Source organism: Dama dama, chromosome 11 (assembly GCF_033118175.1).
Source record: "Dama dama isolate Ldn47 chromosome 11, ASM3311817v1, whole genome shotgun sequence".
In the NCBI taxonomy this organism is placed as follows: domain Eukaryota; kingdom Metazoa; phylum Chordata; class Mammalia; order Artiodactyla; family Cervidae; genus Dama; species Dama dama.
Window position 1 is genome coordinate 90,809,492 of NC_083691.1, and position 16,338 is coordinate 90,825,829.

Genomic DNA, 16,338 nt, shown 5'->3' on the forward strand with positions numbered 1-16,338 from the left:
ACAAGACAAGCTATTATTTAGATTCACCAAATAAGAAATTGCCTTCACTGCCCTCAGCTATCTGCATCCTTTTTACTTTCTTATCCATCCAACTACACTCAACCATCTATCAAACAAACTATCAAAACTATACTCATTCTCAGGATCCTGTTCTCTTTTCTTCTGGGATTCCAAGATCCTCCCTCCTGACAATACCAACCTCTCTTAAAATTGCTAGTATCTTCACTTTCCTTATCATGGGTTTCCTGAAGTTCCAAATTTAATGCTGTTTGTTTCCATTAGTTACTATCCCATCTTTCTAGATTCTTTACAATGAAGTTTCTTCAAAGATGGGCACACATTTCCAAAAATTATCAATTTCAGGACTAATTAACAATAGTCCTAAAAAGTGCTTAAACAATAGCAAAAAAATGTTCCTAAATCAAGTAAGTTTGAGAAACCCTATTTAAAAGAGTTGTGATGTACAGTGGCATATAAAAGGTGCTAAGAAGTGTCATGGAACTAAAGCTCTAAGAAAAACATTTTTAGGGCAAAACAGTCTAAACTGAAATGCTAACAATCCATCAACATAGATTGGTCCAGGGTAATTCGCCAGGCTACCATATCTAATATTCATTTTTCAGGCTGATCTTACTTGACCTTCCTCTGTTAAACATTCTCTGCTATAACCCTGTTCCTTTTTTGGCTTTCAGGACATAGTTTTTCTTTTACTTTTCTGGCCTCTAATCCTCTCACTTTTGCTGAGTGATTTCATCACCTCCTATGCCTTTCACTATCTCTGTCCAAACCCATTCTTGTTAAAGACACATATATATCTGATTGTTTCCTGCATTATGGTTCACAGAAACTTTAAATATTATTCTAGGTCCAGGACTTGAAGAACTATAATTCCTACTCTTGTCTGTTCATTTCAGTTCAAGGCAGAGATCTAAGCAACATATTAGATTCCACTGATTCTTCCATAGTCGGTCACTATGTCCTATAAATTCTAGCCTCCAAATTGTACACTAATTCATAACCTCTTCTCCATTTTCATCTTTTTAATACTTGCATAATTTTGCAAGGTATTTACATACTCTGATATAGGCATTGACTATGTTTACTTATATGAACAGTCAGAAGAAGATTTCTCTGATTACTTGCTTATTTACTTACTTGTATGATAATCTAATATGATCCTTGAATTCCCATTTTACTAAATTTTTTTTAATAAACATTATTTTCTAGAAATTTTGGCTTGAAGAAAATTTGAGCAGAAAGTACGGAGCATTTACAGATACTGCACCCCTGTCTCCCTCCTACTGTTTCGCCTATTTAAAAAAACACTTGAGTTAGTGTGGAACATTTGTTACGACAGATGAACCAATATTGATATTTTATTATTAACTAAAGTCTATAGTTTGCATCAGGTTTTACTATTCATGTTGTACAGTCCTATGGGTACTTACAAATGGATAATGCCATGTATTCACCGTTACAGTCAGAATCATACAGAAGAGTTTTCTTGCCCTAAAAATCCACTATGCTCTGACTATCCCTACCTTGTTTATCCCCCATATCTTGGAAATAATTGATCATTTTACTTTCTCCGAAATTTTAACTTTCTTGAGTGTCTTATACTTAGAATCATGTATGTAGCTTTTCAAATTGCCTTATTTTACTTAGCAATGTGCAGTTAATTTTCCTCCAGGTCGTCTATGGCTTGATAGTTCACTCCTTTTCATCACTGAAAAATGTTCCATTGTCAGGATGCATCACAGTTTGTCTATTCATTCACCTACTGAAGGACATCTTGGTAGTTTTCAAGTGCAGGCAATTATGAGCAATGCTGCTGTGGCCATTCACGTGTAAGTTTTCGTGTGGATTAAGACTTCAATTCACCCCTTACCAAGGAACATGATTGATGACTTGCATAGTAAGACTATTTCTGTTTAGCCTTGTAAGAAACTGACAAACTGTCTTCCAAAATAACATTACCATTTTGCATTACCGGAGGAGACAGCTGGATGGCATCACCAACTCAATGGACATGAGTCTGAGCAAGCTCTGGGAGTTGGTGATGGACAGGGAAGCCTGGCCTGCTGCAGTGCACGGGGTTGCAAAGAGTCAGACACGACTGAGCAACTGAACTGAACTTTGCATTCCCACCAGCAATGAATGAGAAAGCTGCTATTGCCCCAGCGGCTGTTGTCACCATTTCGGGTTTCAGTCATTTTAAGAACTGTAGATGGTATCTAACCATTGTTTTAATTTATAATACCCTTTCCAGGCTCTGGTGTGATATCTGTTCAGATCTTTCGCCCATTTTTAGAGTGAACCCATATTAAACCCAGTTTTAAATTTGGTTATTGTTGAGCTTTACCAGTTTTTTTTTTTTTTTGGATCTAAGTCCTTTATTAGATATGACTTTTACAAATATTTTCTGATTGTCTTTTCTTAACAGTGTCTTTTCTACAGCAGCAGTTTTTCATTTTAATGAAGTTCATCTTAGTATTCTCTTTGATGGATCATGTTTTGGTTGTTACACCTTAAGAGTTTCACAGTCAAACTCAAGGTCACCAACATTTTCCCTTATATTATCTTCTAGGAGTTTCACTGTGTTGTGTTTTACCTATAAGTCTGTGATCCCTTTTGTGTTCATCTTTAACTCAATTAACTCAAATTTTCTTGAGTTTAATTCAAACTGAAAAAAATTTTTTTTTCAAGAGACAGGTGATATATATGTATACTTAGAGCTGATTCACATCGCTGTACAGCGGAAAACAATACATTTTACAAGGAAATCATCCTCCAATCAAATTTTTTAAAAATTTCAGGAGAAAAACCATCAAAATTTTAACTCAATTTTGATGAGTAACACCTGTGTCGAGATTTCTTTCTTCTTCTTTTGCATGTGGATGACAAGTTGTTTCAAAACCATTTATGGAAAAGCCTTTCATTTCTCCATTAAACTGACTTTACTCCATGTCAACAATCAATTGGTTATATTTGTGTGAATCTATTTCTGGGCTACCTATTTTGTTCCCTTGACTGAATTTTTTTTTTTTTAATACCATTATCACATCATCTTGTTACTGTAACTTTACAGTAAATCTGTCAATATTGGGTTGGCTGTACTGGGTGTTTTGCATTTCCATATAAAATTCAGAAACAATCTGTCAATATCCACAAAATGATATTTGCTGGAATTTGGACTGGGATTGAATCTTTAGATTAAGTTGAAAAGAACTGACATACTCATAAAATACTAAATCTACTTATCCATGAATATTTATAAAATAAATATCTCCATTTATTTAGATCTTACTTTTTTGACTACTTTGTATCAGGGTTTTAAAGATTTCCTCATATAGATACTGTTTATTTTGTTAGATTTACACATATTTCTATCCTACTTCAATGTTAATGTAAATAGTATTGCATTTTCAATTACAAACTCGTTATTCATTACTGATACAAAGACAGACCAAATGACTTTTGCATATCACTTTTATAATCTGAACCTTGTTACAGTCTTTTATTACTCCCAGTAGTCTTTATATACTACTATATAATCCTTTTATATTTTCTACTTTGTCAATTATATCATCTGTAACCGAGATCAGCTTTATTTCTATCTTCCCAATCTGTAAGGGGCTTCCCTGGTGGCTCAGTAGTAAACAACCCGCCTGCCAAGGCAAGAGATGCAGCTTCGATTCCTGGTTTGGAAGATCCCCTGGAGAAGGAAATGGCAACCCATTCCAGTATTCTTGCCTGGGAAATCCATGGACAGAGGAGCCTGGTGGGTGACAGTCCATGGGGTCACAGAGTTGGACCCTGTGACTAAACAGCAACATCCCAATCTGTACATCTTCGATATCAAGGCTTACTGAGCATTGAAGAAGAATGGCACAAAAGAACAGCCTTGCCTTCTTTTTTCATGATTTTAACAGGAAAGCTTCTAGTTTCTTACCAGCAGGTATGATGTTATTTGTAGGACTCATGCAGATGTTCTCTATCAAGTTGAGGAAATCCCCCCCGCCCCCGCCCCTATTAAAGTTAGCTCAGATGTTTTATCATGAATAGTTGTTGGATTCTGTCAACACATTTTCTACATTTACTGATATGATTCTATTAATCTAATTGTTCTTCTGTATACAGCCCATTGATGTGATGAATACATTACTTGATTTCTGATGCTGAATAAGTCTCAAAGACCTAGAATAAATCCCACTTGGCTGTCATGTATAATTCTGATATATCATTGGATTCAATTTAATAATGTTTTGTTGAGGATTTTACATCAATGTTCATGAGAACTACTGTTCTGTGGTTTTCCTCTCATACAATGTCTGATTGATATTAGGATAATACTGAACTTATACAATGAATTAGGGCTTCCCAGGTGGCTCAGTGGGAAAGAATTCACCTGCCAATGCAGGAGCCGCAGGAGATGTGGGTTCGATCCCTGGGTCAGAAAGATCCCCTGGAGAAGGAAACAGCAACCTACTCCAGTACTCTTACCAGAATAATCCCATGGACAGAGGAGCCTGGCAGGCTACAGTCATAAAAAGTTGGACATGACTGAGCAACTGGGCACACATGATGCCTACAATGAGTTAGGCAGTATTTCCTCTGCTTCTACTTTCTAGAAAATATCATAAAGAAGGGGTGAAATTTCACCCTTAAATATTAGGTAGAATTCTTTCAGCTTAATTAGGATATAATTGAGAAGTTGCAAGATATTTAAAATGCACTACATAATAATTAAATACAGGGACACACTGCAAAAAGATTCCCCACATCAAGTTAATTAACACATCCATCACCTTACATGTTTACTTTTTTTCTGTAAGAACATTTCAGTTCTACTCTCATAGCATGTGTGCATGCTAAGTCACTTCAGTCATGTCTGACTCTTTGTGACCCTATGGACCATAGCCCGCCAGACTCCTCTGTTCATGGGATTCTCCAAGCAAAGAATACTGGGGTGGATTGCCATGCCCTCCTTCAGGAGATATTCCCCACCCAGGGATCTAACTCTTGACTCATGACTCTTGCATTGGCAGGTGAGTTCTTTACCACTAGCATCATCTGGAAGCCCCTATTCTTTTAGCAATTACCATTACTACAATACAGTGCAATCAACTACACTCACATTGTTATACACTAGGTGCTCAAACTATTCATCTTTCAATTGAAAGTTTATATTCTTTTATCAACCTCTACTTCCATCACCCAACAGTCCTGGCTATCATTTTTCTATTCTCTATTTCTACGTGAACTCGATTCTACATATAAATGATACCATGAAGTTTTTGTCCTTCCCTATCTGATTTATTTCACTTAGCATAATACCTTCCAGGTTCCTCCATGTTTTGCAAGTGATCAGTACTCCCTTTTATTTTATAGCTGAGTAATATTCCATTGTGTGTATGGTGTGTGTGTAATTTAGCCATTCATCCGTTACACACTTAGGTTGTTTCCAATCTTGACTATTTTAGTTAATGTTATAATGAACTTGAGAGTACACATAACTCTTCAAGATAATGATTTTGATTCCTTTGAAAAGACACTAAGAAGTAGACTTGCTGGATCATACAGTAGCTCTGTTTTTAATTTTTTGAGAAACTTCCATATTGTTTTCCACAGTGGCAGTATCAGCTTTCATGCCCACCAACATTATACAAGGGTTCCCTCTTCTCCAAATTTTGGCAACATTTGTCATCTATGTTTTTTTATTTTAATAAAAAGAAAGTTGATTTACAGTGTTATGTTAGTTTCTTATGTAAAGTGATTCAGCCAAATATGTGTGTGTCTTTACACACACACACATATATATTCCTTTCCATATGGTTTATTCCAAGATACTGAATATAGTTTCCTGTGCTATGCAGTAGGACCTTGTTATTTATCTATTTTATATATTGCAGTTTGTATCTACTAATCCCAAACTCCTAATTTATAACTCCCCCAGCCCCTTTCCCCTTTCGTATCATAAGTTTGTTTTCAATGTCTGTGGCTCTAGTTCCTGTTTTGTAAATAAGTTCATGCAGAAAGCTCTTAATTTGATGAAGTCTCACTTGTTTATTTTGTATTTTATTGGCTTTCCTTTTGTTGTCAATTCCAAAAAATCACTTCCTATATCAATGTCAAAGAAGTTACTAAGTTTTCTTCTAGGAGTGTTGTGGATTCAGTCTTACATTCAAGTTTATAATCCATTTTGAGTCAATCTGTGTCTATGATATAAAATAGAGGTGGTTTCATTCTTTTTGCATATGACTATCCAGTTTTACCTGGATAGGGCCATATTCTTGGCCCTTCTATCATAAATCACTCAACCATATATGTATGGGATCTCCAACCTGTTTCATTGATAAATATGTCTGCTTTTATACCAATACCATATTGTTTAGATTACAATCGCTTTATAATATAATTTGAAATCATGAAGTGTGATTCTTCCAGCTTTGTTCTTCCTCATGATTGTTTTGAATTTCCAGAGTTTATTGCACTTTCATACAGATTTTAATATTGATTTTTAAGTTTCTATAAAAATATCATACTATTAAAAATAATTATTTTGATAGGGATTGCACTGAATCTGCAGATCACTTTGGGTAGTTTGGATTTTTTATTGATAACAATATTAATTCTTCCAATCAGTGAACATGGAATATCTTTTCATTTATTTGTGTTTTCTATACCTTCTTTCAACTGGGCCTACTGCTTTCTATTTTGAAAAGCCATTAACTATTGATTCAATTTCTTCAATAGATATAAGGGTACTTAGACCATCATTTTTTGAGTTTTGGTAAATTGTGTTTTTGAAATAATTTGTTCAATTTATGTAGACTGTCAATTTGTGGGTACAGAGTTGTTCATAATATGCCCTTGTTAATCCACTGAATCACTAGTGATGGCCCCTTTTTTATTTGTGATATTAATAATTTGTGTCTTCTCTCTTTTACTATTGGTCAGCCTAACTCAAAGTATATCAATTTTATTGATGTTTCTAAAAATCTGTATTTGATTTCATTGATTATCTCCTTTGCCTTTCTGTTTTCAACGATTTCTATTCTAAGTTTCTTTTCTTCTAGCTATTTCGGATTTAATTAGTTCTTCCTTCCCTAGTTTCCTAAAGCAGAAGCTTAGACTATTGATTTTGAAATTTCTTATTTTCTGATTTATGTGATTAATGCTGTAAATTTCCCTATCAGCAGTGCTTTCACTGATGCCACAGATTTTAATAAGTTACACTTTATTTTGTGCTTCCCTGGTGGCTCAGATGGTAAAGAGACGCCTGCAATGTAGGATCTGCGTTTCGATAGCTGGCTTGGGAAGATCCCTGGAGAAGGGAATGGCTACCCACTCCAGTATTCCTGCCTGGAGAATTTCTTGGTCAGAGGAACCTGACAGGCTACAGTCCATGGGGATCATACAATGTAGTCTGAAGTCCTTCTTAATCTCTCTTGAAAAAAAAAATTTTTGGACCTATGTGTTTTTCTGGTGTGTAGGTTCATCTCCAAATATCTGGGGATTTTCTAGCTACCTTTCTATTATTTATTTCTAGGGTTTAATACCATTTGGTCTGAGAGCAAGATTCATATGATTTTTATTCTTTAAAATTTTTAAGATGTGTTTTAATACCCAGAACATAATCTGTGTTGGTGAATGTTCTTATGAGTTTTGAGAAGAATATGTATTATGCTGTTATTAGATGAAATATTCTATAAATGTCAATTTGATCCAGCTGATTGATAGCACCATTCAGTTAAACTACAGCCTTACTAACTTTCTGATAGTTACCTATCTGTCAATTGCTGATAGAGGGGTTTACTAAGAGATTTTACCAGGAAGAGATATGGTCTTATATATGCTGTTGTTATTGTTCAGTTGCTAGGTCATGTCTGACTCTTGGCAACCACATAGACTGCAGTGAGCCAGGTTCCTCTGTCCTCCACTTTGTTTCAGTGTTTGGTCAAATTCAAGCCCGTTGAGTTGGTACTGCGATCTAACCATCTCATCCTCTGTCGCCCCTTCTTTAGCCTTTAATCTTTCTTAGCACCAGAGTCTTTTCCAATGAGTTGGCTTCTCACATCAGGCAGCCAAAGTTCTGGAGCCTTAGCTTCAGCGCCTGTCCATCCAACAAATATTCAGGGTTAATTCCTTTTAGGATTGACAGGTTTGATCTCCTTGAATCCAAGGGACTCTCAAAAGTCTTCTTTGGCACCATAATTTGAAAGGATCAATTCTTTGGTGCTAAGCCTTCTTTATGATCCAACTCTCATATCTGTACATGACTGCTGGAAAAACCATAGCTTTGACCATATGGATCTTTGTCGGCAAAGTGATGTCTCTGCTTTTTAGTATGATGTCTAGATTTGTCATAACTTTCCTTCTAAGGAGCAAGGGTCTTTTAATTTCATGGCTGCAGTCACCACCTGCAGTGATTCTGGAGCCCAAGAGCATAAAATCTGTCTTCTATATTAATAAATACCTCTTTAAGTACTCATGCCTTTTTTCTCAGTTGACCTATTACAGTAGTGAATAATTTTATACAATTTTCTAGTTCTAATCATCATTGCATTCATAACCTTAGTTTATCTGTATTTTCTATACAGTTCCAGATTTTGATATTTTATTATTTATGATTTTCACATAATATTTGTCTTTAATTGTTCTCGGCTTTTTGTGGTTTCTCTAGTTTTTGAATCATTGTTAAATTGACATCACAAAAATTAACCAAGATATTTTCCTTTTTTCTCTATAATCTAGAGTATTTTAAATTATACAGAAGTAATCTGTTTCATGAAAGCATAAATGAATTAACTTATAAAATTATGTGACTCCTTCCTGTTTTCAAGTAATACTTAACAATATTTTCATTTCTTTCATAGTTATGCCAATCTTCTGTATTTTCTTATATCATTTATTAATCACACATTTTCTACTAGATCTAGAAATTTATTAGCAAAGAGTTATACAACATATTCTGGGGATATATTTCATTTCTTCTGATTATGAATTTCAAGTAATTGTGATTTATTCCTTCCTTTTTTTTCCTTTTCTCCTTTCCTTTCTGCTCTTCATCCTTTTTTCAATCCTTCCTTCCTGTCTCCTTCTTTCCTTCCTTCCTTTTTTTTTTTTTTTTTAACATTCATTTATTTATTTGGCTGACTCAGGTCTTAATTGTGGTGCATGGAGCTAGCTTAGTTGCTCCGAGGCATAGAGGACCCCAGTTCCCCAACCAGGGATCGAATTTGCATTCCCTGCACTGCAAGGAGGGCTCCTAACAATTGGACCACCAGGGAAGTGTCCTTTCCCTTTCTTCTAATTAAGCAAAATAAACAATACTTTTTTAAATTGTGACATATCCTTGCTTAAAGTCTCTCAAAGACTTTATTAGGATGAAATCCAAATTATCTATCATTATAAAGCAAAGTACTTCACAAATTTTTATTTAGCTACTTGTATAAGTCATTACTACTCTTATTTGACACATAACATGTACAATTTTATTTCATTATTTCATCTTTGTACATGAAGTTGCCTCACCTAAAAATGTCCCTTATTCCCTCCTCATCCTTTCTCTGGATGCCTTCCGCAGGTCCAAAGATACTCCTGTTGGACACCTCCTACTGAGTCTTTTCTGGTAAGTCCTCCTTGAAGGTTTCATAGCTGGGATAAGTACCACTCACCTCTTCTAGATATGTCAAAGTTGATTTTCCTTAGAGCTCAAACCTCATACCTTTTCTTTGATTGTTGCTATTCAGTTGCTAAGTCTGACTTAGCAAGAGTCTGACTCTTTGCGACCCCATGGACTGCAGGCTTCCCTGTTCTTCAGTTTTTCTCTATCTATATTCAATTCCCAGCAGAAAGCCAGCCCCATGGTATTAAATACCATCTTTATATATATATATGAGTTTTAAAGTTTTATGTACAACTATGACTTTATCCTGTCAATTTAATATCTCTATGATAAATGACACTACATACTTCAAACATAATATATTAAAAATGGAAATCTTGATTCTACTGCTACTCTCCAAACCTGTTATTTTCTTGCTGTTCCCTATCTTAGGTAATAGCATCACCACTCATCTAGTTTGCTTAGTTTAAATATCTTGGAATAATTTTTGACTCCATGCTTTCTCTTATAACCTCATACCCAATCTAGCAGTAAAACTGGCCATCTCTACCTTCAAAAATATTTCTTTACATTTCTATCCCTGCCACTATAATCCAAATGATCGGTCTCTCTTACCTAGACTACTGTAATGACCTTCAAATAGGGCTCCTTCTTCCACTCTTATTGACCTATCCTATATTTTCCACATTGCAACCAGTGTTACCCATTATAAAATCAGGTTATCACCACCATTTCCAGTCTTCTTATGGCCTCACATTTCATTTCAAAAAAATAAAAAATACTTACTGTGGCCTAAAATCCAGAAATCATATGAGTCCTAACAATCTTGTCTCTTACAATTCCTACCACAAATGATACATACAGCATTGCCAGACTGACCCCTTGCATACTGACCACCTTGAATACGTAATACCTTCTACTATACTGTAGCTTCTGACATGCATGCATGAGTGCCTGCTAAGTCACTTCAGTCTTGTCTGCCTCTTTGAGACCCTATGAATTGCAGCCTGACAGGTTCCTCTGTCCATGGGATACTCCAGGCAAGAACACTGGAGTGGGTCACCATGCCCTCCTCCAGGGGATCTTCGCAACCCACGTCTCCTACATCTCTTGCTTTGGCAGGTGGGTTCTTTACCACTAGAGCCACCTAGGAAGACCTAGCTCTGACTAGATTGCTTATCTATCAGAAATCCAAGTGATTCAATTTCTAATTTCATTCAAGTCATTTCTTTTTCTTTCTAGTTCTTAACACTACGTGATATTATATTAAATTTTTTGTTTGTGTGTCATCTATCATCACTAGAATATAAGCTATGTAAAGCCAGGAGACTGGTTTACTGCCTGGTATGTAACAGATGCTTTATAAAAACTTTTAGAATAAGGGAGAAGTTTAATGTATTTATTGTATTATTCTAGCATTTTGTTTTGCACAGTTCTTTACAGAATTTATAGTGACTGTCTTCCCTATAGATTATAAACTCTAAACTAAAGAACTAAGTATTTTCTCTTCTTCTACCCCAAACTCCACCTTATTTAATAGTAGGTACACAGGCAATGTTTATGATGTAAAATACCTTCATTTTATTTTGTAAGTGAGTGAGGCAATTCTTATAAACAAGGAAAGCTAAGAATATCAGCTTGATTAGGTCACATATGGTAAAAACAAGAAGGAACTCTGCAAGAAAATACCTTGAAGACCTTCTGATTATTTTTGCCCCATTTTCAGCATTAAGGTTTCCATCTGCAAGGGGAAGTTTTCTGGAAACAGTAGCTTAGGAAAATACACAATATGAAGCTCTTATAATTGCCATGTTTATACTGAGTTCTGGGTTAGCTGCTTTGAACCAGTCCTGGTAAAAATAAACTTTCAATGTGTTTTAAGAAATCAGTGTTTCCAACAAAAAAAAAAAAAAAAAGAAATCAGTGTTTCCAATAAGCACTGTCAACATGACCTTTAGTGGTCTCCAGAAATTCTCCTTTACTAAGTATTTAACTGGCTGCTCAACCTCTATGCCTTCCTGTCTGCCTTTAATTTTCCCTCAGCAATTTTAATGCTGGAACAACAGCAAAATACATAAGTCATCCTCTGGGAGTATTTCTAACCATAATTTGAAAAGCCCTTGAAATAAGAAAATTAAAATGGATTAGAGGAAGAATAGTAGTACATATTACATATTCATACATACATATGTATGTAATTATATTACATACATAGGGTAAACAACTAAAAATGCACATCACATTCTCTCTCCTATTTTCTATTCAACACTCAACTGTAAGTCCCTACTTCATTTTCTTTCATGGATAAGTTTTGGATTCCACATGTAGAAATACTTTTTGATAAAATTATTACCCACGTTCCATAACAATGATAATATTTAAGAAGACTTATAATTCCTATTAAATTACCTAAGGAAAGTCATCCTGAAACTCTTAAATCTCTTATCATATTTTCATATTAATACTTGGGGCCTCTCTATAAAATAAGTCTATCCCTCACTAAAAGAGAATCAATATTAATACAATGAGACATTATTGAAAAGTTTACAAGCTACAAATATAAATCATGTATAATGAATTCTATTGTAAGTAATTTTATAGATAATTTGAAATAATCCAAGGTCACATCATAAATGTATAACTCATCTAGCAGTCAATGTAATGATAAACATAGAGAAAGAATACATCGGTTGTTACACATCCCATTTATTCCTTTTTTTCAGCTTCACTGAAAACAAAATCATAAGATATTTAAAACTATACATTGTGGTGACCTAATATGCGAAGAGTTGACTCGTTGGAAAAGACCCTGATGCTGGGAGTGGTTGGGGGCAGGAGGAGAAGGGGACGACAGTGAATGAGATGGCTGGATGGCATCACCGACTCGATGGGCATGAGTTTGAGTAAACTCCAGGAGTTGGTGATGGACAGGGAGGCCTGGCGTGCTGCGTCCTAAAGAGTCAGACACGACTGAGTGGTTGAACTGAACTGAACTGAATATGCATATATATTGTGAGAGGATTTCTTTTCCATCATCTAGTTATTTAACACATTCATCACCTCACATACTACCTTTTTTTCTATAAGAACATTTAAGTTCTATTTTCTTAGCACCTATTATAAATACAGTACTATCAACTACAGAAACTATGATTTACATTAGCTCCTTAGCTCTTTTTCCTCTTAAAGCTGAAAGTCTGTTCTTCCTTACCAACTTCTCTCTATTGCCTAATCCACTCTTCTAGTACCTGGCAACCACTTTTCTACTAATTTTTTAAAAAATATTCTACATATAAAGGCAGTAATTGTCCTTCTCGGTGTGGCTTATTTTCCTTAGCATAATTCCCATCTACATTATCACAAATGGTAGGATGTCCTTATTTTTCATAACTGAATAATATTCATATATATATACACATATAGATATCAATATATATACAGAGAATATATGTGTGTGCATGTGTATACATATATATATAACATTTCTTTATCCACTTATCTGAAGACTGTTTCCATATCGTGGCTATTGTGATTATTCCTGCAATGAACATGAAACTATATATAACTCTGAAATACAATTTTCCAATTTCTTTGAATACACACCCAGAAGCAGAATTGCCAGGTCATATGGTTCTTCAAGAGATTACAAGCTCTATTTGTAATCTCTTGAGGAACCTCCACACTGTTTTCCATAGTGGCTATACCAATTTACATTCCCACCAACAGTGTACACGTGTTCCCTTTACTCCATATCCTTGCCAGTATTTATCATCTCTTGTATTTTTACTGATAGCTATTCTAACATGTGTGATGCATTGTCACACTGTGGTTTTCATTTACTTTTATTGAAAAGACCATCCTTTCCTCATTATACATTCTTGGCCATTTTGTATTAAATTAATTGACCATACATGCATGTTTATTTCTGGGCTCTGCAATCTGTTCCATTGATCTGTATCTCTGTTTTTATGTCAATACCATACCATTCTGATCACTATAGCTTTATAATACATTTTGAAATCAGACCGTGTAACTCTTCTAGCTTTGTTCTTCTCTCTCAAGATTGCTTTGGACAGGTTCTTTCACATCTTTTTTCTTAGAAAAAAAGTAGATCATACCAACAATTTTTATATCTCATAAAATATAATAAGCAACTTGAATCAAATTTGATTTGTACTCTTAAATCTATTCTCAAGGGAAGGTACCAATAAAGAGAAAAAAAGAACAAAATTTCAACTCTATAACTTCATATCTAATTCATATCAACTTCTGGATTTCAAAACATATACTTGCTCCAAAACTGAAATCATCAAATAATAAGAATAACAACAGAATCCTAAAACATACATGTTCTAGTAAGGCTTAAAAAAAAAAAAGACTCAAAATAGGACACAGAGAAGAGAAGATGGCTAAATTTAAATTTTAATTGCTGTTGATTTCAGCTATCACCACCATTTCCTAGACCAAACTTAAGACTTCTTGAATGCCAGGCAGTCAATAGAGGAAAACAGTCATTGTTATGTATGAAATACAAGGAAGATTCAGTGAATACAACTATAGACCCTTTTTAAACACCCCAAAATAAGCACTGGTATTTGTTTCCCTAAGGAAATAGTAAGGACTTACTCTCAAGACCATGCGTGACTTATGGGCCAAACAGAGCCAGGTTAGCTATGATGCCCCGGCACACCAGAAGCACTTCTGGACACTGCAGGGCTTCCTCACCTTAAAAGTCGTGGTGCCGTACAGCTTGGTAGTGTGCACTGTCTCTGGAAGGACATTAGTGATATTGGTGATAAATTCTTCCAAGTACTTACAGGATTTCTCCAAGTGTGTTGTATTGATAATAATCTGGACAAGCTAGAAAATAACAAGAACATGTAAGGGTCATTTGACTATTTAACCTTGGATGCATGGCTCATTATGAATCTGCTGGTACAAGAAAAACAAAAGGCATATAATGGCAGAGGCCATCTGTATTCTACAAAAGTTATTGTGAAAGCACAGGATTAGGTATCACTTCCTCTATGAAGACTTCCCTGACTTCCCTGACAAAGAATCTGGCATTCCCCCTACTATAGGAGTAAATGTCACTATTTTAAACTCGTATCTTTGGTTCAAAATAAAGACTAAGTTCAGTTTCAGTTCAGTCGCTCAGTCGTGTCCGACTCTTTGCGACCCCATGAACCGCAGCACGCCAGGCCTCCCTGTCCATCACCAACTCCCTGAGTCCACCCAAACCCACGTCCATTGAATCAGTGATGCCATCCAACCATCTCATCCATTGTCATCCCCTTCTCCTCCTGCCCTCTATCTTTCCCAGCATAAGGGTCTTTTCAAATGAGTCAGCTCTTCACATCAGGTGACCAAGTTCTGGAGTTTCAGCTTCAACACAACTCCTTCCAGTGAACACCCAGGACTGATTTGCTTGGATTTGTTTGGATCTCCTTGCAGTCCAAGGGACTCTCAAGAGTCTCCTCCAACACCACAGTTCAAAAGCATCAATTCTTCGGCGCTCAGCTTTCTTCACAGTCCAACTCTCACATCTATACATGACCAGTGGAAAAACCATAGCCTTGACCAGACGGACCTTTGTTGACAAAGTAATGTCTCTGCTTTTCAATATGCTGCTAGGTTGGTCATAACTTTCCTTCCAAGGAGTAAGCGTCTTTTAATTTCATGGCTGCAATCACCATCTGCAGTGGTTTTGGAGCCCCCCAAAATAAAGTCAGCCACTGTTTCCACTGTTTCCCCATCTATTTCCCATGAAGTGATGGGACCAGATGCCATGATCTTAGTTTTCTGAATGTTGAGCTTTAAGCCAACTTTTTCACTCTCCTCTTTTACTTTCATCAAGAGGCTCTTTAGTTCTTCTTCACTTTCTGCCATAAGGGTGGTGTCATCTGCATATCTGAGGTTATTGATATCTCTCCCGGCAATCTTGATTCCAGCTTGTGCTTCCTCCAGCCCAGCGTTTCTCATGATGTACTCTGCATATAAGTTAAAAAAGCAGGGTGACAATATACAGCTTCGACGTACTCCTTTTCCTATTTGGAACCAGTCTTATTGTTCCATGTTCAGTTCTAACTGTTGCTTCCTGACCTGCATACAGGTTTCTCAAGAGGCAGATCAGGTGGTTTGCTAGTCCCATCTCTTTCAAGGCTAAGATAAAAAACTGATAGTATTTAGCATACAACCTGGAAATAAATAATTGTCAAATGAATAAAATAAACTCCCATTAAAAGAACAAGAATGACTGAAATGACAGTAAGTTTCAAAATAAGGCACAATGAACATAGGAATTTTGGAACAGTTGCAGTATATAAACAAACTACATCAGTTTCTATGAAAAAAAAAACATGAGCACGGGAGTCAGAGAAACCAGGCAGCAACTACTTACAAATTATTGATACTGACAAAGTTTCTTGTCTTCTCTAAGCCTATTTATTTACTTGTAAAATATTAATAATAATTTCTAACTCACACTTATTATGAAGACTAAGTATTCTTTTGTTAATATTATTTTCCTTTTCTTACAGAAGAGATCCTTAAAGAAGGCAGTACTGGTAAGATAAAAAGCCATCTGCAAATTTCTTCGAGAGCAGGATAAGGAAGAAAACTGTTGTCAGTAGAATTAAACTTTCTAAACCACTTCACAGTTCATTTTCTTACATCACCCTCCTAGCAACCTGAAGAGGTAAGTTAAG

At 35.5% G+C, this 16,338-nt stretch overlaps 1 protein-coding gene across 8 annotated transcripts in view; it reads right to left on the minus strand.

Annotated features, from left to right (window-relative positions):
- Window positions 1-16,338, minus strand: part of EXOC6B (exocyst complex component 6B) — a 662,376-nt gene that overhangs the window by 245,867 nt on the left and 400,171 nt on the right. For 6 of the 8 annotated variants that reach the window (XM_061155703.1, XM_061155701.1, XM_061155699.1 and 3 more), the window contains one exon: window positions 14,357-14,491. The exons of the other annotated variants lie outside the window; for them this stretch is intronic. In XM_061155703.1, the coding sequence (XP_061011686.1) occupies window positions 14,357-14,491 (135 nt within the window). The remainder of the gene's footprint in view (window positions 1-14,356; window positions 14,492-16,338) is intronic. 8 annotated transcript variants of the gene reach the window in all.